Source organism: Haemorhous mexicanus, chromosome 6 (genome assembly GCF_027477595.1).
Source record: "Haemorhous mexicanus isolate bHaeMex1 chromosome 6, bHaeMex1.pri, whole genome shotgun sequence".
NCBI classification, from domain to species: domain Eukaryota; kingdom Metazoa; phylum Chordata; class Aves; order Passeriformes; family Fringillidae; genus Haemorhous; species Haemorhous mexicanus.
This window is the reverse complement of record NC_082346.1, coordinates 26,723,002-26,747,321: the sequence shown is the minus strand read 5'-3', so window position 1 is coordinate 26,747,321 and position 24,320 is coordinate 26,723,002. Positions and strand designations below refer to the sequence as shown.

At 47.5% G+C, this 24,320-nt stretch overlaps 1 protein-coding gene across 3 annotated transcripts in view; it reads left to right on the top strand.

Moving 5' to 3' along the window:
- CREB3L1 (cAMP responsive element binding protein 3 like 1) overlaps positions 1-22,483 on the top strand; it is a 45,309-nt gene extending 22,826 nt beyond the window's left edge. Inside the window, exons 2-12 of one of the 3 annotated variants that reach the window (XM_059849420.1) lie at positions 1,211-1,439; positions 6,171-6,331; positions 7,888-7,966; positions 8,885-9,045; positions 9,670-9,819; positions 10,595-10,653; positions 12,464-12,532; positions 14,799-14,898; positions 18,981-19,095; positions 19,548-19,791; positions 20,189-22,483. In XM_059849420.1, coding sequence (XP_059705403.1) covers positions 1,211-1,439; positions 6,171-6,331; positions 7,888-7,966; positions 8,885-9,045; positions 9,670-9,819; positions 10,595-10,653; positions 12,464-12,532; positions 14,799-14,898; positions 18,981-19,095; positions 19,548-19,791; positions 20,189-20,225 — 1,404 coding nt within the window. In that variant the 3' untranslated portion in view covers positions 20,226-22,483. Of the gene's footprint in view, positions 1-1,210; positions 1,440-6,170; positions 6,332-7,887; positions 7,967-8,884; positions 9,046-9,669; positions 9,820-10,594; positions 10,654-12,463; positions 12,533-14,798; positions 14,899-18,980; positions 19,102-19,547; positions 19,792-20,188 lie in introns of all 3 variants that reach the window. The other 2 variants (XM_059849419.1, XM_059849418.1) reach the window with 2 other exon arrangements.
- The last annotated feature ends 1,837 nt before the right edge of the window (positions 22,484-24,320 follow it).

Here is a 24,320-nt window from a genome sequence, read left to right as displayed (position 1 = left end):
CACACACCCCATGCTTCTGTAGAAGCCAGGCTCTCTCCTGAGCTGAGCTCTCACCCTGGAATACATTGGCATTCATGTCTCCACTCTAGGACCTACGTGGTCTCTCCCACTCTCATTCATACCCTGTGGCTCTTGGTATTTCAGTATACTGCTTTCAATGCCTTTCTGCCCACCAAGATGCTTTTCCAGGCAGGGGGTGGGGAGACAGACCCAGTCTGACTCTGCTGAGCTCTCTCCAGTTCATTTAAGTTACACAGTTCTGTCTGTGTAATATAGTCACTTGAATCTATCTGTCTTTTCTTTCCTCTCCCTGAGCCAGAAGCCTCAATCTGCCAACAAATGGGATAATTTTTCAGCTGGTGTTTGGCAGCTATCATTTTTCTCCCTGCCCAACCAATGCTTTGTTGTAGAAAATGGAAAAGTTAGTGATTTGACTTCTGAATAGGAGGATATGCCTCAAAGGAAGAAGGTTCCCTGTAGCATCAGGAGCTCAGCTCTGCAGCAGCACTGGCCAGATTTACTGACTGTTACTGGAATGATTAGTGGAATGATTGTTTGTTGTTAACAGCCCATCTGTAGTGTTTAAACTTCATCGGGGAGCTGAATTTCACAGGCATTATCTGGCTGAAGTACAGCCTCATATGGTCCACAGAGGGGCTGTTAAATCCCAGAGGAAATTAAATACAACAGGGGGCCTTCCTGTTAAGTTGATCCAACTGATCTTTTTTTCTCTGATAGAAATCAGCAGCTGGATTGATATTCTCTGAGGCATCAATGTGCCTATTGCTGCTGGCAGAGAACATGAAAAAGTGTCTGTCACTCAGGACAGGTGCTGAAGACCATGACTTTGTGCCACACATTTTCTCATCACAGGAATCTCTTTCCTTGTATTCTATTTGTTTCATTGTTACAGTGAGATGATGTTTATAAGACACAGATAGATACTCACAAAGGAAGGGGGAAATAGATAATGTAGAAAAGTTTCATGCATGTTTGTGGCACAGATAAACATGCAGTGATATACAGCACCACATCCCTTTCTATCTTAATTCGAGGTGTTTTTGTCAGACTGATGGATCCGAGGAATAGGAACTGGTTTTTGCCATGAAAAAAGGTCTGATGCTGAGGTTTGACTCTCAGTGAGGAGGAAGGCTCTCAGATCCCTCTTGGAGTTTACACTAATGCTCTTTCTCCCTTTGTCTTTCCTCAGCATTTCTCAGAGAACCTGGATCACTTCTCTGACAACATGGAAGATTTGTCCAATGACCTCTTCAGCAGTTTCTTCGATGACCCAGTACTGGCTGAGAAGAACCCTCTGCTGGACATGGACCTGGATCCACCCACTCCAGGCATCCAGGCAGAGCACAGCTATTCCCTCAGTGGAGACTCTGCTCCCCAGAGCCCCCTTGTGCCTGTCAAGACTGAAGATAATGCTAACGGTGAGCGTGAGATGTGCACACTGTTCAGCTTTGGGCACCTCTGTTAGCAGAGGCTCTGGCTGGCTTTCATATATAAGGACAAACTGGCTATTCCTTGGACTTGCACATCCAGTCTGGGGAAGAATTTGATTTGCTGTTGTCAAATACAGCCCACATTTTTCCCTTCCATTTGTGCTGTGATAGTCACATTACTCCTTTGCTGGGCTTACTGTTATTTACGAGGATGGTAATTGGCTGTGGCTTAGTGTGCTGCCAGCTTCTGGCAAGCAATAGGCAATGTCTTTTTAGGACCCTGCAAACTTGGGTGTGGATGCCCTAGATCCAGCTCTGTTTTGGCATCAGGCAGCAGGGTTTTGGCTTGCACATAGGAAGCATGAGTCTCTGGCTGCAACCAGTGCTGGTACATGTGGAAAGCTAAGTGTCTTCTGTACCAGCAGATCTTTTAGCAGGAGACAGAGGGGAACAGTTATTTCAAAACTTATTTTTAAAACAATTCATTTCAGGATAATTTATGATGGCTGGGTATTTTTAGAGCTGTCCTTGCAGAGAGTCCTGTAATTTGTGGGATTGTGTGGGTGTCCCAACAGCTGATGGACACCAGGCTGCCTGAAAAAGCAGTGGCACAGGCTCAGTATACACAGAAGAGAGCTATTCCTTTGAGCAACAGTGAGACCTGGGACAGAGGCTTCCTCTCATGACTAGAAATGATCCCAGCTTTCTGGTACAAATGCCGAGGCAGAAGGAGAGAAGGCTGGCCTCTGCTACCTCTTTGGTCCTTGAAAAGGCACAACCATCTGCCACATTCCTTAAGGGCATCTCAGAGAGATGCTGGGAGAGAGGTTTATGGCAGGCCAAGCAACTCTGCCTTAGTATCAAAAAAGCTTTCAATTTGCATTTCTTTTTCCTTAGTTTTAACCCCAGTACAGTCTTGGAGAAGGCAGCTAACAAAAAAAAAACCCTCAAACCAGCGTGAAAAAATCAACACAACTTTCTTTTGCCCCTAGAAATGAATAGGAGGAGATAAGACTTGAGAATGAGAGAAGCCAAAAGAATGCATTTGTAGAAAGCGGTGAGATGAAGACTACCAGCATGAAGCTATCTCAAGGACTCCTTTCTGAGACACTTAGCACCACTTCTTCTCTCCAGTGCACATGCCCTTCCTTCAGCTGTTATGTCTCAAAGGCAAGACCATTACTCTCTCGAATGGTGTGACACTGATCCTTGGGCAGAGGCAAGCACAGGGTGTACTGTGCATAACCCAGGAGGGTTTGAGATGGGCCTGGAACTTGCTCTCTGAGAGTGCAGATCAGTTTTATAAGGGAGTAAGGCCTAACATTACGATGGCAGGCATAGGAGTATCCATGCACCCAGTCCTGCAGCTAGATAACTCAGTTCATCTTTCCAGGGCTTTTTTGGCTCATAATTGCATGTGAGTCATATTCTAGTGAAACCCTGAGTCAGGTCCAGTATTTGCAACACTGTGCAGTCCTTTTGGCACAGCTCCATCCAGTCTCAGTCCTTTTAGACATTCAGTTCCAATTAATTACTCAGAAATGGTTTTTCTTTAACATTAAGCAAGCTCTGCTCAGTCTGCAGAGCTCCTCAGGAATGCCCCTGCTCTGTCTAGGCTTGGAGCTGGCTGAGGCTTGCTTTTTATCAGCTTTCTCCCATCTTTTCTGCAGATCTCCAAAACTCTTCCAAATCCTGCCCCTTCCCACATGGATCCCACTAACATAGGTCAGCTAGGGCAAGCCACTGGGTGCATTGTGACCCTGCTTATCAGTGGAGTCTGCTTTCCAGATGGCTTGTGCATACGGACTGGCTGCTTCATTCCTCAGTACCAGCCCTGAGTTTTGCAGGGTGTGATTTGAATCTAGGAGCAGGGAGAGCCAGGGTTGTGCAGAACAGCGAGCACTGGACCAGCCTCGGGTTAGTGCCCGCCCTCCTGTAGAGGTCCTGCTTTCTCACTGCTCTTTGCCTCACCTCCTGAACCCTGGGCAGCTACAGATATCTCTCAGCCGTATTTCTTCCCATAGGTACAGAGCATATACAGAATATCTACAGCAGAGTATGAGTGTCCTGGCATGCCTCATTCACCAACATGCAGTGAAATCTGCAGTGTTACAGTGTTACCTCTGAAACATCCGCTCAGGCAGCAGAACCTAGTTGTGTCCTCAGTCCCTCAATGACCCTCTGATGGCTTATTTGTCTCTGATTCTGTAACCCAATCACTCCCCAGAAGAATCTCTGAGGGTGGGAAAGAGAGCAGGGTCAGAATGTAGACAGGAAATGGGAGGACGGCACATACTTATTTGGGTGTCTGCTCCTTGGCCTGTCTGGACTGACAGCATTGGGGGCTGCTCTCTCACTGAGTCGAGTCTGATCAGGGAAAGCCCTTGGTGGTCTGCTCTTCCTTGTCTGGCAACTTGCTTCAGCAGCAGCCCTCACAGAAAGAGGATACCCCCCACATCTGAGAAAAAGAGAAATGCAGATCTTTGCAACAGAAAGGATGAGGAGGAAAAGGCTTCAAATGACAGTAAGGAACTTCAGAGTAGTCAGTAGGCAAAATGTTCCCATGGTGGGCATAGCAAAACCACAGAAGTGTTTAAATGGGGGAAGCTGTGAACTCTTCAGCACTTTTAAAAGGGGTAGGTTCAAGTGAATCATCTATCAGGACTAAGTTCAACTAAACAGATAGGTTTAGTTGAACTTGCCTAGAGCAGTGGGATAGACTGAAAGATCTCACAAGGTCCCTCATTTCTGTGAAAGGCAGCAGTCCAAATTTTCTGGATACAAACACTTGTGGCTGTGTGACACTTTGCCTCCTTCCATCAGAAGGGGTTTGTCTGCATACCAGGGTAACTAGAACTTCACTCCTAGCTGTGGGTTCAGTGTCCTTAGCAGGACAGAGAAAACACAATCCACTCTGTGTCTACTCAGTAGGCTCTGTGTTGTCTCAGCTGTACAGTGCTCCCCTGCCTGCGATGCTGCCTAATGACATTAGCTCTGCTGCATTGTGGGAAGCTCTGAAAAGCAATCCAGCAGCACTGAGAGCAGCACACACAGCTGAGACACACACGCAGCAGCCACAGGAGCTGCCTCTGTGCTTGACAATGTCCAGTCGCAGAGGCAGCTGGAAGGAATGAACATCTGCTAGAGAGACTTGCTAGGCAGAAATAAGAGGTGCTAGACCAAAGACAGGAAAACAACATATTCCATTGGCAAGGCCAACACTGTGTTATCATATATAATTCTTGTCTGGGCTTTAACACCACTCTGTCCAAGCAAAGGCCAGGGGCAGGATTCTGCCCTGGCCTCTCCTGAAAACAGAGGCTGAGTAGGGCAAAGACAATGTTAACATACCTTTAAGTTAGATCAGATGGCAGCTCCCACATGAACAGCTGCTTGTTCGTACTCTACTTCGTGCAGGCTTTTCTGGAGCAGAGAAAGACCTTTCTCCCTCTCTCCTCTTGCCAGGACATCTTCTGGACTGAGGCCTGCACTGCAGAACTGCTCTGGGCAGCAGACAGCTAGGCAACATCCCTGGGCCTGACTGAGAGTGCTGCATGCAGAGAGCAGTGCAGAGAGGTTAAAGAGTGAGTCAGAATGTGGCCTTGTGGAGGCAACTGGAGCTCTCTGTGGTGACACACTTAGCAATAGTCTGTCCTATGTCAAGTCAAATGTATTTTTGCTTGTCAGATAAAAATGGAAAGGGAATGATTGAGGATTAGGAAGGAGGGTACAAGGCTGCAGGCCAGCTAGGAGTAGCCTTTTGTCAGGCTGAAGTATTTGAAGAGCAAAGACTGAAACTTTAGAGCAGAGCCCAGGCAGCTCTACTGCCTAGCAGTCCTTTTCCCATCTGATCTGCAGTTTATCTGGGATCTCTACTGCCAGTGGCAAGCCAGGCTCACACCACAGATGTGCATGGGACAGAGCAGGCAGGAGACAAGGGTAGCATGCCTCCACATCTCCATTAAATTCTCTTCAGACCCTTTCTTTCCCTCACTGGTGCTTCTTGTCCCTGCCAGCAATGGCAGCAGGGTACAGCTGTGGACAGCAGTCCCCTGAGCAGCCCAGGGGAGAAAAGAGAGTCTCAGAGGTGAGACTGAGGGGAGCAGCGGTGGAAGCAGCCTCACAAGCAGGTGCTGCAGTGGGCTTCCTTCCACAGAAATGGACCTTCCTCCTCTTCTGTCATGCACCAAAGCCCTGGTACTTGGCACAACATCATCAGGCGGCCAAAGCAGCACTGTCAACTTTTCACTGTCATCATGCTTGCTCTCTCACCAGCTCTCCAGCACAGAGATGGTGCTATTCTTGGTAAATCACCTGGCAGTTCTGTGATGCTGGCCATGCTGCCTAAGGAGCAACAGCCCAGCATAGCATCCTCCTTTCGCTGAGCCCTAAATAGAAATAAGCTCCAGAGGGTGAGACCTAGACATTACTGGAGGAAGAAACCCTGCAACTGTCCTCCAGAGCTTGGGCTGTACAGTCAGAGTCCAGCAGAAACACAATTCCTCTATCTCTGTCCTGTCTGCTCCTCACACACTGGGAGTACACACTGGGGGTTCATTCCCTTTTGTACTCTGTGTTGTGGGCCTGCACATGCTTGTGTGGTGACAATGCCTAACTTGGAAAGGCAGCCTCCTCAGTCAGAGGAAGCTGTCTGCATGGCTTCTTTTCTCCTTGCCCTCTTCTTGCTGGAGTTTGACTCTTATGTTGTGCATGTTTCAGAGCTGGAGAATGGAGTGTGGTCACTGGGGCCCAAACTATGCTCCATCATGGTGAAACAGGAACAGAACCTGCCTCTAGACCTGCCTGAGTCCCAGCTACCTGCCAGCTCCATACCAGTGCTGAACCTCAACCCTCTGCAGAGACTACCACTCCCCGAGGAGGTGAGCCCATCTAAGATCCGTCGGGAACCTGGGCTCTCACACAGCAGCACCCCTGTCGGTGCAGACGCAGACATGTGACTGCAGGGTCCTGCAAGGTGATTTAGCTACTGAACAGACAGGAGAAGGTGTTACAAAGCCCAGACACTGTATTATTTGTCATTCTCCTCTTGAAATGGCAGCACAGAAGGCTTTACAATCTTGGTTAAATATAAGCATATTTCCTTAGCACAAAAGCCAAAAGCTTTAAGCTTGCACCTACTGGAGATCTGTCCCCTCCAATATGCCAGTATTTCTGTAGCCACTCTTGGCTTATTTTCATTTTTCAGAGAACAGTGTCAGTTAATGTGATGCCAGTGGGCTCACTATTCCTCCGTATAGACCCCTTCCCTGCCACTGTCTTTTTCATGGCTTTGGACTTGTCACATGGCCTCTCACTTTTGTAGCTGCTCACTGGAAATGTTGGTCCCACTCCAGGTCCTGCTTGCTTTTTCCTATGAAGCAGCAGGATTTATTATTTCTGTGTAACAAGGGGCCAACTCTTTTGGTCATATCTAGGTTCTTAAGAAGTCTGTTTGTCTGAAGGAGGTTCACTTATGCCACTGGTATGTGGGTGTAAGTTGAGGGCTTAGTTTGGCTGGCCTTGAGTCCAGCTGTGTTGGATGAGAAGGTCTGACCAGTCTCACACAGACCTTGCCTATCTTGTAGCAGCTCAGTAGATAACAGTAGAGCATCTCTGGGGTTCACTTCCTTTTTTACTCATGTTGAATATCTTCCCATTTAAACAACCATCCAAAACAAATGGGTTCTTCCAGCCAAAACTGTGCACAAACTTCCTCTATTATTTACACAGCTTGAACTTGCTGTGCCCTCCAATCTCTGCTGTGTATGCTCAGCAGCCATACCATGGTGCTCTCTCAGCTGTGTTTACAGTCTGGAGGAGTTTGCAATGTGTCTGTTTAGTGTAAAAACTCCACCCTATGGTGGGCTGGGGGCTGGCAAGCCAGGAGGCTCAGGGGCAGCATAACGCAGATGGGAGTAAATCTACTCTTTATTCAGCTCTCAGTCCCCTCCAATTGGAAACAGTTGCCCAGTGGCCCTGGTGAAAGTCACATGAACAGGACAGCACAGTTGTTCTGTTTCTGTACAACCTCTATACTCCCATTTATAATGAAGGCAGATCAAAGAGAGACTTCCCATGGAAACGCAGGGGTTGGTTTAAATTACACTGTCTGGGTCTATCAAAGGAAGAATTGCCAAGAATAAAAGTCATCTCCCTTTTGGAGATACTCAGCTCAGTGCATTGCTTGGCAGCACATCCATCTTCCAGTGCCACTTCCTCTGTAAATGTGTTTGCACTCTGTGCCCAGCAACTGAGACTTCAGGGGCTTATGTTTGAACTCTTGGTTTCCTCTGTAGTGAGAGGCTCCTTTGGGGCAGAGCTGTGAGATGGGGCAGGAGAGCAGCAGGGGACCAGTGGCTATGGAGAGAACTGGTGGGAGCCTTCTGGGCAGGGGACGTGGCAGTGGCCAAGAGCTCTTTCTGCTTCTCTTCTGCAGGTTCCTATAGAAATGACTCCAGCACCTGTGATCAAAGCTGAACCCAAAGAGGTGAACCAGTTTCTAAATGTACCTACAGGTAAGAAGATAGAATTTCCTGGTCAACTGTATTACTCAGCTATAGATTGTTATTATACAGGGCAGAAAGACAGCACCTAAAGGGAGAGCTGTGCATATAAGGTAGCACTGGGGCAGAGAACAACAGAAGAGTGGGCACTGCACTGTGCTAATTCAGATCAGTGTCTGCATCAGGAGTCACAAACAAAATTGTTCAGACAGGGACTCCCAAGCAAAACAGGCTACTTCAGAGTTGGAAATATGCAAGAGTGCCTTTAAAATCCTCCGAGAGACTGTAGAGCTATCCAAAAATAACCATCTGAAAGTCAGGAAATTCAGGATCCAGTTTAATTTGAAAGAAACCCAAGCATCTGAAAATCTGCCGATGCACAAATGAAAGCACTATGGGAACTCCCACTGCAGCAGAGAGACATTCCTTAGGCATATTCCTACCTCCATTAGGGCCCCTAGGGCTCTCTAGTACAAAGTGGGGACAGTTTTCAAGTGCTTGGAAACCAACTGAGTGACCAGAGCCCCGTTGGATCAAGTATGCTGGCAAGTGTGTGAGCCCTGCAGTGCTTTTGGAAGAGCTTTGCTCTCACAGAGCTTCCTGTACTTGTGAACAGGCTATGGAGCAAAACATCACAGGCTTTTTTACTTCTTTTTGGTTGACACTGGAGCACCTTATTTCTTTGTAAATACCTTCAGTTCCTTGGCAAAACCCTGCCAGCTCCTCTGCAGTTCCTAGTTTAGCACATTTGAGGTCAGTCTAACCTCTGTCTTGGGCAGTGCTCAGTCAAGCCTTTTTCTCAGGCTCACCCCATCTTGTGAAGTTCATCATCCTCTCCTTTCAGCCCTGTGTTGTGGCAGGGGGCATAACCCTATGCCTGTACCAACAGGCTGACATGAGAGCCATTGACTTGATCTCCTTATTCCTCAGTAGATGACCTGGTGCAGATGCCTCCAACTCCACCCAGCAGCCATGGCAGTGACAGTGATGGATCTCAGAGCCCTCGGTCCCTGCCTCCCTCCAGCCCAGCCCGGCCTGCTGCTCGCTCTTCTACTGCCATCTCCTCCTCACCTCTCCTCACAGCACCACATGTAAGGAGGCAACAGGGCTGGGACACGGGGCACCTTGCTGCTCAGAGGGGTTTGTAGGATTTCCAAGGTTTATGTGGATGTTCTTGCCCTTGCTAAGGTCTCCAAGCTGAAATGCTCTGTCAAGGCAATGTGACGTCTTAGCACAAGGATAAATGCTCACAGGAATGAGAAGAGGCACAATGAATCTTGCATAGCTACCAGCAGCTACCTTGTTTTAGCAGGTGCTGTCTTTCATCCATACTTTGGGAAGTGGCCTATGCACTAACCGGACTTTCTGAGAAGGCTAATGAGAGCGAGGAATTACTGAGAATTCCCATAACCAGACCATTTTGACTGTTGCCCAGAAGTTTGTTGGCAGGGTCCTGCAGTGCAAGTGTGTAGCCAGCCTCACTGTGAAGGAACAGGTGCCCTCCCAAGTAAAAGAGAAAAGGAGTTGCTGAGCTGTGCCCCCAGGATCAGGTTGAGAGTAGGAAAGCGCACTGCCCTGCACCTGTTTGGTGTCAGTGGGCAGCAGTGTATTCTGTTCTGATGTGTACAGCTTCTGGCTGCTCTGCAAGGCTTTAAGGAGGATCACTGGGGTAGAACTCCTTGCTGACACTGATGAATGCTCTCTGTGTGTTTCAGAAGTTACAAGGAACCTCTGGCCCACTGCTCTTGACCGAAGAGGAGAAGCGCACCTTGATTGCAGAGGGTTACCCCATTCCTACCAAGCTGCCCCTCACCAAAGCAGAGGAGAAAGCACTGAAGAGGGTCAGGAGGAAAATCAAGAACAAGGTGACTGCAAAAAATGTAATCGTTCAGTTCCCATGATTCCAGAGCATCTTCAGCTGACCAGTGCTATAGTTACCCTCACCTCCTCAGCACCACTGCAGCTTAGAAGAGGTGGGATCATGCCTTTGGTACACTAGCATGGGTCTCCCAACTCACAAAAATTGTGCCGAAGGGCATCTCTGCTTGCATGCTTTGCATACAGCCATACCTGGGAAATGTGGCTTCCAGCCCAGCTCCTGGAAGTGTGTAGTGTGGGATAGGGTCCACAGGTCAGACAAACTGGTCAGGTCAGGCCTTGTTGCAAGAACAGGGAAACCAAAGCTATTGCATGGTGCAGGACGGGTGATGCAGAGTGTTCACTAGCCAGGCAGAGGCTGTGATATTTTAGACTGGGATTAGAAAGCATCCTGTGGGAGAAATGGTGAGACTGAACTAATCACCCACTTACTCAGAAGTGGCTTGGGGCAGAATCAGCCCAAATGGCCACAGCACATGCACATGTGAGTCAGTGGAGTGGAATGCAACCCTGAAGATGCTCTCAGCAGTGAGGGGCATAATGCAACAAATTGTTTGCAGGCTACAAGCCAAGGAGGGCTGCATACCTACAGCATCAATCCCCCCCAGTTTTGGCCTAGAGATCAGCAGGAATGTCAGACTGGAAGGCAACTCCCCATTTGCCATTAGGATGCTGTGTGTGCAGGAGACAGACAAGATGCATGAGCCACAAAACAATATCCAGAGGCTTATGATACTGACTCCCCTCTGCCCCCCATCACAGATCTCTGCTCAGGAGAGCCGCAGGAAGAAGAAAGAGTATGTGGAATGTCTAGAGAAAAAGTAAGTTTCTTCTTCTCAGTCTTACTTTGAAAAAAGGAATCCTGACCATGAAGAGGCTGCCTTTCTAGTGTTTTGTCTCTGAATTGCTTAAAAAATACAATTCCTTGCAAGGCTGGCTGCCCAGGAGTTTGGTTTGGGATCTTGCCCCTACTCTCCTCCCTCCTGGAAATCCTCTTGTGGGATAAAGATTGGGCAAGAAATTTTGTGTTTCCAACTGCTTCATTTGGCTTGTCCCCTGCAAAAGACAGAACATTTTGACTGCCATCAAGGTGGGATTTTGGGTTTCCCCACTAGAAGTTGCTTCTGTCTTGTCTGTCCCATGAGTGGCAAGCTGTCTGAGAGCACTGATCAAGGCTTCTTCCCCCTTTCTTCCTATGAAGGTGGACACACAAACACTTGACAGCAAGAAAAACCTTGCATTACAGTTGTTCCCCACTCTCCCCCACTTCCACTCTCTGCATTAGCTTTGTTTTTCTCCTTGCAACCTTGTTTTTCTCCTATGCATGGCAGACCTAAGCCTAAGGTAATGTCACATGACACTGACCAGGTAGAAAATAACTCCTATACTAGCAACCCGTAATGCACATTCCCAGGCAAAGAAGAATGCTGCAATCCAGGCACAAATTCATGTTTCTGTATAATTACCATCTTCTTCCCAGTTACTAACACCATCTGAGATCAGCAAATGGAAAAAAACAACCCCCAAACCCAACTTTAACTAACTCTTCTCCCTGATGCTATTTACCTTCTCTAGTTGCACAGAAATGCTCTATTAAAGCAGATGATTCAAGGTACCTCAGTGTGCATGGGTATGTCCAGGCACCAGAGCACATCACCTCCAGCTAGTGTCCCATATGGGGACCTTCAAGCCAGGGCTGGGGAGCTGGCTGACCTCACTCAAAGGGCAGGTCCAGGGCGTTTGGTGCTGGGGCCTCCTCCCCAGATGTGGCTGTGGTGCCTGTATGTACTAAGCAGTTTGTTACGCTAGAGCATTGCTCTGACAGATGGCTTTCAAACAATGCCAGGTTTAAATGTGAACCAAAAGCAGCATTCAGTGAATTTTTTTTAATAGAACATGTCTTTGGTCAGCTTGGCTTACTAAAAAGTGGTTTGTCAAAGCCTGTACTTGGGCCCTTCCCCATTCAGTTTGACACTTTTGCTGGAAGCCCAGTTTTTGCACGGAACGCCTGGTTCAAAGGCTGTGCTGCAAACCTCCAGCAGGATCAGGCTGTGTCTCTGGCTTGCTTTTCTCCCGACCGGGAGGCACTCCCCTTCCCTTGTCCCAGCTGCAGCCCAACCACTTTCCCGTAGGAAGCCGTGGGAAGGAGCCTGCAGGTTCTCTGCTGCCCTCAAGTGCCTGCAGTCGGAGCTGGCCCAGCCTTTGCACAGAACTGTCTGGATTTGAGTCAGGGCGCAGAGCCCAGGGCAGGTTCTCAGGGAGGGGTTTGACTTTGTCCCCCTCCATCTTTTTCATGCTTCTTAAGGGGGTTTGGAAGTGATGGAAATGCTTGCATAACTTTGGGTCTGTCCTGACTTGACTTGCCTGTAACCAGGTGTTCCTGTCTCTCCCAATCCTCAGAAGACCCTGAACTGGGAACTGTCTCATCTAACTGTCCACCTGCAGTCTCATCCCTGCTCCACTGGGGCTGGCTGCAGTCAGGTGGGCCAAGTAACATTTAATTTCATGACCATATCTGCAGGTGACAGATGAAGCCACTGAGCCTCCATACCCCATATGAAAAGCAAGGACTGCATTGCCTTAATCTCTCTGGCCTTTGTGACTAACTGGCTATGGGTTTTATTCCCATAGGGTAGAGACATACACAACAGAAAACAATGAACTCTGGAAAAAAGTGGAGACCTTAGAAAATGCAAACAGGTAAGAGAGCTAGACTTGGCCCTCTGTGGGTAGGGCAGGGTGGGTAGGAAGGGAAGTCAGGAGTGCTGGAGCCAGGGGACAAGAAGAGAGAAGCAGGCTCCTCCAGCTCCTGCACGGGTGCTGCTTGGCAAGGTGCTGGTTTTCAGCCCGTGACAGCAACGAGGCAGCTGGGTTTGGTTAGCGAGCCTGGAATGTTTGTGTTGGGACGCCAGGACGCTCTGCAGCAAGGGGAGGGAGGGAAGGCATGTTTCCCATATCGCTTCGTCTTTCTCCCTGCAATCCTTTGGGCTCATGCTGCCTTCTCCATTCCTCTCCAGGGCAGATGCATTAAGGGAGGCCCCTCACAGCAGCCTCTCAGACCCACTGTTTCTGCTTTTGGGCTCTTCAGAGAAATAAAAGGCCCTGGGCATATTGTGGCTGTTTCAGGTTTCTCTTGAGAAAGCCGAACAGACTTGGTGAATACAGGGAAAGCCCATTCTTCTAATAAAAGTAGAGATCCCAATTCCCACCAAATCCAGGGCAATTCACTGTGCATATGGTATTCCTGCCCTTTCTCGGCCTCTTTTGGGCAAAGCAAGACCAAAGAATCTCTGTCTCATCTGCTGCTACTGCTCACCTGAAAGGAGCAAGCTTGCTCCCAGAGCCCCAAAGTTCTCTCACCCAAGGCTCTGGTTTTCCTCACTCAAAGCTCTGGTGAGCACTTGTGCTTCTTAAATGCAGAGCTGGCCACCCAATTACCAGGGAATTTGCTTCCTTGGAAGCAAATAATGAAGACTTCCACCCTCCAGTGGAGAAGGGCAGCTGGAGCTAGAGGAGAGCCCAGCTCTGCCCCCTCTTACTGGGCACAACAGGTGTGAGCAATGGCAGGGTAAATTGCAGGGGATGCTTGTCTCTACAGCTCAAATTGAAGGGGAGAACCACAGCGAGAGAGCCAGTTCCTCACCTACTCCTCAGCTGCCATGTCAGCTCATGGAGGACTCCTAGAGGCTTCACTGCACACCTGCCTCCCATCCACGACACGAGTGCAGTGGCCTTGGCTTCCAGGCCTGACACTGGTGCTGGGACTGGGGCTTGCCAGGCATGGTCTGGCTGAAGTGTGTGAGAGCCAGAGGTCTCCTGTCTGCCAGAGACACAGCTGCTTAGCTGTTCTCATGCATGGGGCACATCTTGCCCCCTGGCCTCTCTGGGAGAGTGGGCAGCCTTGCTGCTGAAAAAGTGTGAGCCCCACCCTGAAAAATCAGGACGCTGGCCTAAAAGCCAAGAGATTTTAATTTTTTCCCCAAAAATACACATTGTGTTCTTTCTAATTGGGTTTGGTTTTTGAGGACTGCCAGAGGGACACACTGTGCTTCTCTCCCTCCACATGTACAGGGAGCAAAACAGGATTTGGAAAGGGATAAAGCCGGGAATCTCCTGCAATCTCCTGGTTCCAGGACCTGGCATTTTATGAAAGCTCAAAAATATTTGTGTAAAACAGTCAGTGCTCCCAGAGGGAAAGTCAGCAATAGTCTCCATTTCAATAATATGCAGCTCTTGGGAACTGTGCACTCTGTAGTCTCCCTCATCGCAGATTCCTTCACCAGCTCAGTGAAGGGTTCTGTAGCTCTTGATAACACCTATCACTGTTTTGTATTATGTGTGCAGATGCCCATGAACAGTTAAATGGGGCAGAGAGACCTTAGCATGTGTTCCAACCAGGGCAGTCAGAGAATTAATTAATTACTGAACTCAAGATTTGGCTTTGCCTACATTCCTCTGCAGAATTTGCCAAGGCTGAAGAAACTCAAGGGGATCACAACTGTTTCTTATTTCTCTCTCCACCACAGTTTGGGGCACAAGTCGAGCTTCAGAGTACGTGTCTCTGAATGAAGTGGGAGCAGGCAAGCCTGTGCTAAAGGTCTGACCTGTCTACAAAGTTCAGCCTCCATGCCAGAGCTTGGTTTTCATGGTATGCTGGCTCTCCACTGCTCTGGGAATTGACTGGCTGGGCTTTCAGGCACCCAGGAGTCCTAAATAATTGTCATTCATAGAATTGGGTAGGTGCAGTGAAGGTGATGGTAGATCCACTGATAAGACCCTTTTTTGTTTCTTGTTTCCCAAGCCTGTTTGGTCAGAGAATTTAAGCAATGTACAGCAAAGGGGAGATACTTGTTTTCACAAGAAGGGAAAATCAAGGTACAATGTGAAGCGGGTTGTGGTATTCTTGGCTCACTTACTGCCTTCTACCTCCTTATTAAGTTTTGATATGCATTGTTTCCTATCACAGGACTCTGCTCCAGCAGTTACAGAAGCTTCAGGCTCTGGTAGCTGGGAAAGTCTCCAGACCTTATAAAATGGCTTCCACGCAGACTGGGACCTGTCTAATGGTATAAGCTTCATTTCCATCTTCCTTATTGGCCACGCTTCTCCGGACAGCTTTGTTGATTGCCTGTCTCTGCCCTCTTCCATGCTGTCCAGCTCTGTTGTCAGTTACATCTGCTCTTTCCTTTTGTGTTATAGTCACCAGAGCTGGGCCCTGTGTCATACGTACATCAGCTGTTTATGCAACAAAATTAGAATAATTCCTGCATTTTCACTGCCTTCTTCTTTGGGCAAAAAACCACTTTGTTTGCTTTTCATTAGCTATTAGCCATTCAGCAAAAATCTTCAATGAGCTTCCATTGTAATGGGCAGAGTTTTCTTTTGCTGAGCTGGTAATGCTTAATGTTTAACTCAGCAGGGCAGATGAACACTCCAAGTATTCATCCCAGTGGGCATTACCTTGTGTTTATCAGCAAGAAATCGCATCTGTTCTTCCTATGCCTGCACATAGGCTTTGTTAAATCCAGCTGGAATTCTCTTTGTCCTTTTGACTAACCATAATAATTCGGGGTTGTCGTTTTGGTATTCCCTGTTTGCCTCATAGTGGAGGATCGTGGCTAATAAATATTGGCTTCATTGAGGAGTTTCAGAACATGCCAGTGTATAGCCATAAATAGAACAAATTGCTTATTCTTCATCTTTTTTTTTTCTGGGGGAAATTTATGATCCATTGTAAAAATATAATCTTCACCCCTGTGATGTCTTTGCAGGATTGCCATAGTAGCTGCTCATGACAAATTTGTCAGAGTTAGTTATCTATGTCTGGTTATCACTTCTGTACTGTTAGCAGTCACAAAATGCAAACAGATGGTGAGGTACTTGCCCCACTTTCTCAGCACCCTCCGTGTCCTGAGGGATTGTTTTTTGGTCCTGGTTCAGTGAGTTTTCTTGGTTCCAGAGCCCCTGCTCTATAATTTCAAGCACTTTCTCTTTTCAAAATCTGCTCAACCTTTTGCTACTCTTTGCTGCCCCCATGTCAGACCAGATTTCAATGACTGTCTTTTTTTTTCCCCCTGCTCTCTTTCTTCATTCCCAAGTTCTTTCCACATTTTTGGGTGTGACCCAGCTGAGCCCAGTGACTCATTGCTCCTAAATGCAGCAGCTCATCAGAGCACCCCTGGCTCCAACAATTCTTCAATGCTACTACCTGGAATAAACAATTTTAGAAGAGGTGCCTTGCAGACAACCCTGTGCTAAAGGCTGATATAATATCTAATTTAGCTTCCCAACAATGTCCTATGTCTCCTTGCTGTTCCCTTTGTCGCAGACATCCCAGCCCACACACCCGCTCTCTGACTTCCTAGCTTTGAAGCATTTCAAGAATTTGTAATTTGCTTTTCTGTCTTTGACCAGTTCCTTTCATACCCCTCTGAGTTCTCATATTCCATTTTCAAATACAGCATTCCTTATCATGACAGATATGTAGAATCATTGTGTCTTGCAGCATGGGAGTGGAGCAGGCTGCCCTTCTTCTTTAGTCCTGTGTCATTGCTGCTGAATATTTGTACTGCCACTTCTTGAAGGTCTCCAGTGGTGAGCAGTCCTCAGCCTCCTCAGGCAAACCATTCCAGTGCTATGTTATCTTTCCCAGATAAAGCTTTCTTGCTATCTCATCTCAATCTTCCTTGCAGCAGCTTAGAACTTCTGCCCATTGTAAGCAAGATCGTTTTATTCTCCCTTTGGGCAGCTGCATTTTACATATTTGAAAAATTTTGGTTTTGAGCTGCTCCCTTCAGTCTGGTCTGCTAAATCACTATGATTTCTTCAGTTTTCCATCAAAGGCTGAGTTACTGAATCATTGATTGTTCCCAGAGCCGTCTTCCAGATTTTCTCCAATGGCCCTACCTTTGAAGAAGATTCTCCAATCTTCTTGGAAGTATAGGGCCCAAAGCTGGGCATACTGTTCCACTGAAGGCCAGTACAAATCCTGCCAGAAAGCCTGTTCATAATGCTTGGGCTGAGATTTGCCCTTTGCAAAGTGACACTGACCTGGACCCATCTTATACATCAGTTTAACTCCCAGAGGCTCTTCTGTAGGACAGCTGCAACACATAGCCACTGATGTATTTCCCTTGTTAATCACTCCTGCCACCTCAGAGCTCTCAGCAGGTCTCCACATTTGTCTGTAGAGATCTTCCCACTGTTCTCTTGGACCATTTCTTCCCATGGTCAAGATCATTCCGAATTTGAATACTGACCAAAAGCCAGTCTGCTTGTAGTCTCTCCCATCTGCAGATTTGATACAGTCCATCATTTAAGTCAAGCCTAAAAACACTGAATCTTGCCAGATCTGTAACAGATCTCTCTGTTACTCCCATCTGCTACTTCCTCACAGTTTGACAGTGAACCTTTGATAAATACACTCTCAGTATGTCTTTTATTTTATTATTAATTTTGCCTCCACCTTTCCAAATGGTTTTGTAGTAGTCTTCTCTAGGTTAATTTCCCTCAATTTTAAGAGATCAAATAATGAGATGGTCAAAAGCTGTGACATAAATGTTACTCAGAATCAAGCCAAGAGTTACTGTTATGAAGTGTTGTAGAGTTGGAACTAGAACTGAATCAGAGCATCAGAGTTAACCTGAAACAAAACAGTAAAAACAGTGCTGTTTTGCAAAATCCCAGCTGAAAGCCATGTTAAAGCAAGATGTTAAGCATACTGCTCTTTCTCAGCCCAAAAAGCCTGGGTTTTTTTTAGAAGGAAAGAACAGACTTTACAGGGCTGGCTCCCTTTTCTCCAAGTTGTGTGTTTGGCTGTGATAATTCCAAGCAACATCCATTCAGAATTTTTTTCCTCTGTTTTTTTTTTAAATAAGGATTCTAAATTCTTCATGGGCCTGATGTGACACACTTAGACAGCACCTACACTGCCTTCATTTAATGTCCTTACTTTAAAACCAGCCATGAAGAGTCTGGATCATTAAAATCCTTCTTTATATAACATAGTATCCCCATGTTACTATTTCATCGTCCACATCTCCTGGAATCCACTGGTGGTCAAAATTACCCTGATGTACCAGCTTCTGTGCATTACTCAGGCACAGGTATTTTAAATTAGGTGACTTCTGAAAAGCACTCAAGCAATTGCTGGCTGTCCCCACAGGCATCCATCCACCCAGATCAAATTTGCTAGTTTATACATGGGTAGTAGAAATCACCAACAGATGCATCGCCTCTTTGGCTGCTCAGTTTGAGCACTGAGCTGGCAGCAGGTAGTTACAGACCATGCATGGTGCATGAGTGTTCAATAATTTGGCTCTGTACCATTTCCTATGTGTGCCTTCTTGCTCTGTACTGGCAGTTCCCTAAGCTCTGTAGAGTCCCTTATGATCAGCACTGGCATTTCACTCTGAAGCTTTACTGTTATGGCAGAATTTCCAAATAGCTCCAGACCTACCTGAGGGGGATTTCAGGGGAGATTTCACGTACCTTTCTCCTGTTATCACTGCCTAGTAGCTCTGACTGGTCTGCTTGATAGCAGAAGGCACTGACACATGGTTCTGCATACCTACACGCCAAGCATAAATTTAACCCTTTCCTAGAATTCTGCATCTTTACTATCAGTTATTAGGCAACTGCAGTTCTGCTGTCATTTCTGTCCTTGCATAGATAGTAGCTTCTCTTTGCTCTGTGTATAATACCTCACAGATTTCTCCCAGTGGGCTTGTTTTCTTTACAGCCCATAACAGCTCCTGCTAAGCCAGTGGTCAGGTTCCATTTGGTCCGGGCAGAGTTTGTCCCTTCTGTTGCGTCTCCCTTTTTTCAGCTTGTTTCTCAGCTATGCCTTCCTCTATTTCTCCTCAATAGGAGGAGAAGTTCTCACAATTGAGAACTTCACTCACAATAGGCAAGTTCTCACAATTGAACCAGAAATAATCCAAATAAAGCAACAAGAGGAACTTTCTGACTTCCCTTCTTGAATTTGTGACAGAGATTAGCACAGCAAGCCCCTTCCCTGTCTAGGGGACCACAGGTACCCAGTTGTCAGTCTGACCAGATCTTCTTACACAGCCTCATGTTGTTGTGCTGTGGGGGGAGTGTTTCTTCATGGCTAGTGGCACTGACTCTGTGCTGATCTCCTTTCTAGGTGCTGGCACTCTGCTTCGTTCTGATCCTGGGATCCCTGATGCCCTGTCTCCCTGAATTCTCTTCAGCATCACAGACAGTGAAAGCAACACCAGCACCAGACATTTACACAACTAGTAAGAGTGAGTCTAATGTGTTCCTCCATTTCAACTTGTCAAACCATTTCCAACTCTTCTCTTGACACTCCCTGATCAGGCATAGCATCCTCACTTCTGTGCCTTCCCCATATGCTGGGACTGTGGCAAGGGAAGACTCCTAATCTGTGGTACAAACTCCATAACAGCTCCTTGTTGGAACTGTTGTCATTCTATGCTAACCATTGTCCCAAAACATGACAAGTGTCAAAGGAAGGAACATGAGGGACAAGTCCCAGGGCAGACTGGTTGTCTTCTGAAGAGGCTGTGTGTCCAGAGGGACATTTGCTTCATGAAGCTAGGGGGAGGAGGGCATCCTGCACAATCCCACATGGACAAGGCTGGGTGAGCGTGTGCTGAAACCACCATCATGATCCACACCCATTGCAAGAGACTTTGTTCTCATTGTTAACCCATGCTCTCCTTTTTTCCAGTTCAGTCACGGAGCCTCCTTTTCTATGATGAGGGTGCTGGCTCCTTAGAAGAGAGCTATAGCTCCTTCCTAACCATGGACCATCCTGAGGGGTGGGAAGCCAAAAAAAGGCAGTCTGAAGAAGGAAGGCCCCATCTGGCCAGGACACATGAGACGGCTAAATATCTGAGCAAAACCCAGGGGGGTCCTGACCAGAACCAAACTGACCCACCTCTCAGCCACCTCAAAGAGCAATTCCGTGAGAGGTAAGCAGGTGGGGCCACCTTCTGAGCCCAAAGCACAGCACGGTGTCTGTGGGTAAGCAGCAGGCACGTCTGTCCCCTCTGCTGCAAGCTAAGGACAGCTGAGCCGCCCAGGACAGGCAGTCAGCTAAGAGCCGTGTCTGGAGGAGGCCAGTGCTGGCAGGGAGCATAAGAACAAGTTCATTTTCTAGAGCAAAAGTTCATCCATTAAGCAGTGTCCCACTTGCTTAAAGATGTGGAGGGCTGGATGACTCATATGGTCCCAGGTTTGTGTTCCATTTAGTGCCCTGGGGAAGGAGTTCATCCTGGTCAGAGCAAACTAGCTGGGCACACAGAGAGGTGGATTTGCATAGGAGGCTACAATGAACTTGACTGATACCTTGTCTTTTCTTTTCCTCAGGGAGACAAGCTCCAGTGAGACAACTGAATTCTTGTAGCAGCTGCTGGACCTCAAGGCCTCATCTGTCTGATTGCAGGATTCCCTCCTCACCAAGCAACTGAGGGGACTTGGTAGGAGAGGACACTGCATTTAGACACTCCAAAACTGGCCTTGGGTTCAGCTCCTCCCCTTCCCCATCGACCCCATTAGTGCTGATCTCTCTGAGGGGAGTCATAGGACTGCCAGAACCAGCAATATCTGTCTGGAGAAGTGCTGAGACTCCCTCTTCTCTGCCCTTACCTCCTGCTTAAATGAGCACTACCCTATGGATGTGGGCTCACTTTGGAGAGGAGGGAGATCAGGGGAAGCCCACAAACTATTCAGCTCACTCCCCAAAGCCTCCAGACAAAGGGGGCTGTCCCCACATGTGTAGCCCTTGGCTACATCAGATGCACCTGAAGGAGAGAGAAAGTGCTGGATTTACTGTCCTGCCTGAGGGTTTTAGGAGTGGGTGATGCTGGTGCTGGAGAGATGGCTCTGGAGAGTTTGAGCTCATTCCTTGCCCTCCATATGTTAGTATATTTCTGCTTCCATTGAGAGAAAACCTAGTTCTTCCTTGCTCTAGTTTTCTCTTGATGGACACGCCTACATAACTTCAACACCAACTATCTGCAAAGATCTACACACAAACGGAGTAGGGGAGAGAGATCCCAGACAGACAAATCGCCATAAAAATTAGCCAGCAGCTTCTGGGTAACCAGAGCTCTGAGAGAACAATTTTCCTTAATAATCCACTTCTCCCCAGCCTTAGCACCCCTGTTTTGGCAGGGGTGGTATTTTTCTTTCTGTTCCCAGCTTGGGCCCTACAGTGCAGTGCTAGCCAGGTCAGTGGTCTTCTCACTTTCCATTCTGCAAGCCTCCCCTTTTAAGAGTGAGTGAGAAAAACACATTCCCATAACCCAACCCCTATTCCAGCTCTCCATCCCTGAATCTGCTTCATGCCTAATGGGGTCTTCCTAGGAACCACCAAGGTGAGCTCTACAACCCATTGGAGGGCTGTCAGATTAGCCATCATTCCCCTCACATCCTCTGTGTGCACGTTAGTGTTGTGAAAGCCACTGAGGACATACTGGCATTTCTGGAGACAGGTACATCGGTCAGGAAAGAGGTGGTATGTTGGAATTGGCCAGGGTCACCAAAGACATTTTTAGACCTTTCTAAATGCTGACAGCAAAGATAGCAAACTCTTGCCATACCACCTCTCAGGCCAGACTTGCCAAGTTTGGTGTTGAAGTGACATTATCTCAAGCCTATGCCATTCTCTTTAGCACCCAGGCACCCATTTCTGACCCTTTTTCCTCTCCAGAAAAAGTCCTGCAAAAAGGCAGAAGTGTCTCCTCACTCCTTTCCCTCAGCTGCCATTTGATGGAAGGACAATGTGGGACACGAGTGTCGGAGATCTGGGATGTGGCAGGTTGCCCCATGTAAAACATGAGAGTCCCTGTGCACTCTGCCAGGTCTCACAGCAGGCTCCTCTTCTGCTTGTTTCTCATCAAGCACCCTCGACTCGCTCTGCACTGCCCTAGCCTCTCCTCTTCCCCCCAGGCTGGAAGTGGAGAAGGCTCCCTTTACAGGAAGGATGGGATGGCTCTTGCTCAAGGACTGAGAGAGGTGAGGGAAGGCCCCTCACATCCTTCTTTTCTCCCTAGTGAAAATTGGTTTTGCCCCTCCAAGTCATTTAGGAAAATTTGGACACAGCTGGCTGCAATCGTGCATGCGTGGCCAGTGGGGTGATGAAGAAGAAGGCTTCCAGCATTGCTCTGCTCTCCCCACAGGACCCACTGGTCACCAGATACCACTGCATTCCCCATTGTCCACCTCCACCCCAGCACAAAAAACCACTGCCGGGTCCAAGCACAGCCTCCTCCACCCCTACACTTCCACTGAGCATGTCCCCATGCCTCCCGCTCCCACCGTTGTACAGAGATCAAGAGCAGAACTCGTTTGTACATAATGAAACTTATTTTGTATTATTGCCGATCCCTTAAGATATTGTATTTTGGAGACTCTCAGATCCTATTTTCAGTATTGTATTTTATTAAGAATTAGTGCGGGCTTGGCATCTATGAACTTCTTCCTTGTAGCAGCTCACTTTCTACTTATACTCCAGCAGCTGCTTCTTCCCTCTTAGTTTTTTTTTGTGGTTTTTGTTTTGTTTTGTTTTGTTTTCAAGCCACCCTTTCTTCTCTTTCTATCACTTGCTCTGCATTTGCTTTATGAAGCAAAATAAAAATAAAATAAAAAGATGCAGCATCAGCCCTGGGTTGACAGGTGCTTTCATTGAAGCATGGTTGTCACACCGGCCCACATCACAGCTCCTCACCTCCGGCTCCCTCTCCTGTTCCCTGGCCGTGTGCAAAATTGGTTCAGTACTGGGACTTCATGCTCCATGGCAGGGGTTAGAAACAACTTGCATGTTTTATTTCCAGCAGCACTGTCATTGTCATTTCTTCTTCAGTTCTGAACAAGTCAGAACTCTTCTGCCTCAGTTTCTTTTCCCCCCTCAAAATACCACTATCATCTTCTTGGAAGAAGGAAGATCATGGAAGAAAGTATATGAGGAGCAAAGAGCTACTTCAGTGAAGAGGCTGTGCAGGGGTCTGTACAACAAAGACATAGCTCATAGCATGATGGTCCTGAAAAAATACCTAAATCTTTTCATAAACTGTAAAAGCAGAGCAACTGCACTCAAATGGGGAATGACCTGGGTCCTGGCTGTCTGTCAGCCTGTACCTCTGACAGTTCATTTACACTTGCAAAAACTGACAGGTTTTGTCCTGATTTTGTGTGAAACACAAAGTAACTGAGGGTCTAGAAAACAAATTTTCATTTTCTAGCAAGCTTCAAGTGGGTTCATTAGAATTTGGCCATTGAAGCAACTCCTTGGAGTCAGCCCTCCATGTCTGGAAGGCAGCCTAAGCAGGAGTGCCTTACAAAGATGCTATAAGGTGTCTTTATCTCCCACCTCTGTCTGGGCTGGAACAGCAGGACCATGCCACAGCAGAATGTAAGTCTTGGGGCTTACAAAGGTCTCTTCAGCAGATTATAATTTCTTTGTGGAGAGGAGTAAAGCTGTTGCCTCACTGTTTTGACTGAGCTGGCCATTGAACAGCATCTGGGAGAGATGGGAGCTCTCTCTTCTGAGCCAGGTCTGTACTGCCAAGAAGGAGTTTGATGTGTGATCTGTGGTTGGTTAGTCTGACATGGTTTTGCACACCCATGCAGAGCTCCCTTCCCCCTGCCCACCCACCAATGCAAGGAAATGCCTTACCTTGCCCTGCAGTTTCTTCCTGGGCCAGAACTAGTTGTGAGTTGAGAATCTGATGTTTTCCCTGCAGCACCTCATCCAAAAGCAGCCTCTTAACCCTGTGTCAGTATGATGCACCTTCCCCCACTATGGGGTGGGGCTGCTCCCTGCACTCATCAGTTTTCATCCAGAGGAAGGGTTCAGCCCTGCTTTGCTCAGCCCTGTGAAACTTCACACCGCTCTTTGGGAATTGCCTTCCAGGGAGATTTTGGCCTGTACCCTTCATGCACCCTCCAAAACAGGTACAAGAGGGAAGCTCTTAAAAGGATGAGTTCTCAGGTTTCGGCTCCTTTAACACAGCCAGACCAATCAGAACCCTTCCATCAGGAGAAATTTTCCCTTCATCTTGACAAATCCTCCTAATTCTGCAGTCTACCAGATATCTCTGAGCTGCTCAAAGCAGAGGATCTCTTGATCCCTGCTATGCTTCCCAAAATGCACCAGCCAATCCCACCTACCAATTTGGCTACAGCAACTAATTAGAGCAGATTGGGAGAATTAGCAAAGCAAGAGCCACCTTCTTTACAAGTCACCTTCAGCCTCACTCCATTGTGCTTGGTCTGCTCCAAGTGCCCCAGCTGAGCTCTGCCACAGCAAACTGGGCTTCTGCCCACTCAGAGTCACACTTCTCAGAAGCCTCTGCACTGTCAATTCATACAAGCCCTGAACAAAAAAATGCTAATAGTACATGGACTGTGTTTTTCAGAGACAAATTATTCCCCGTTGTTCTGTTACTAGGCCAATTAAAAACAACAAAAAAAGATAAAATACTTAGGTTTTGTGGCT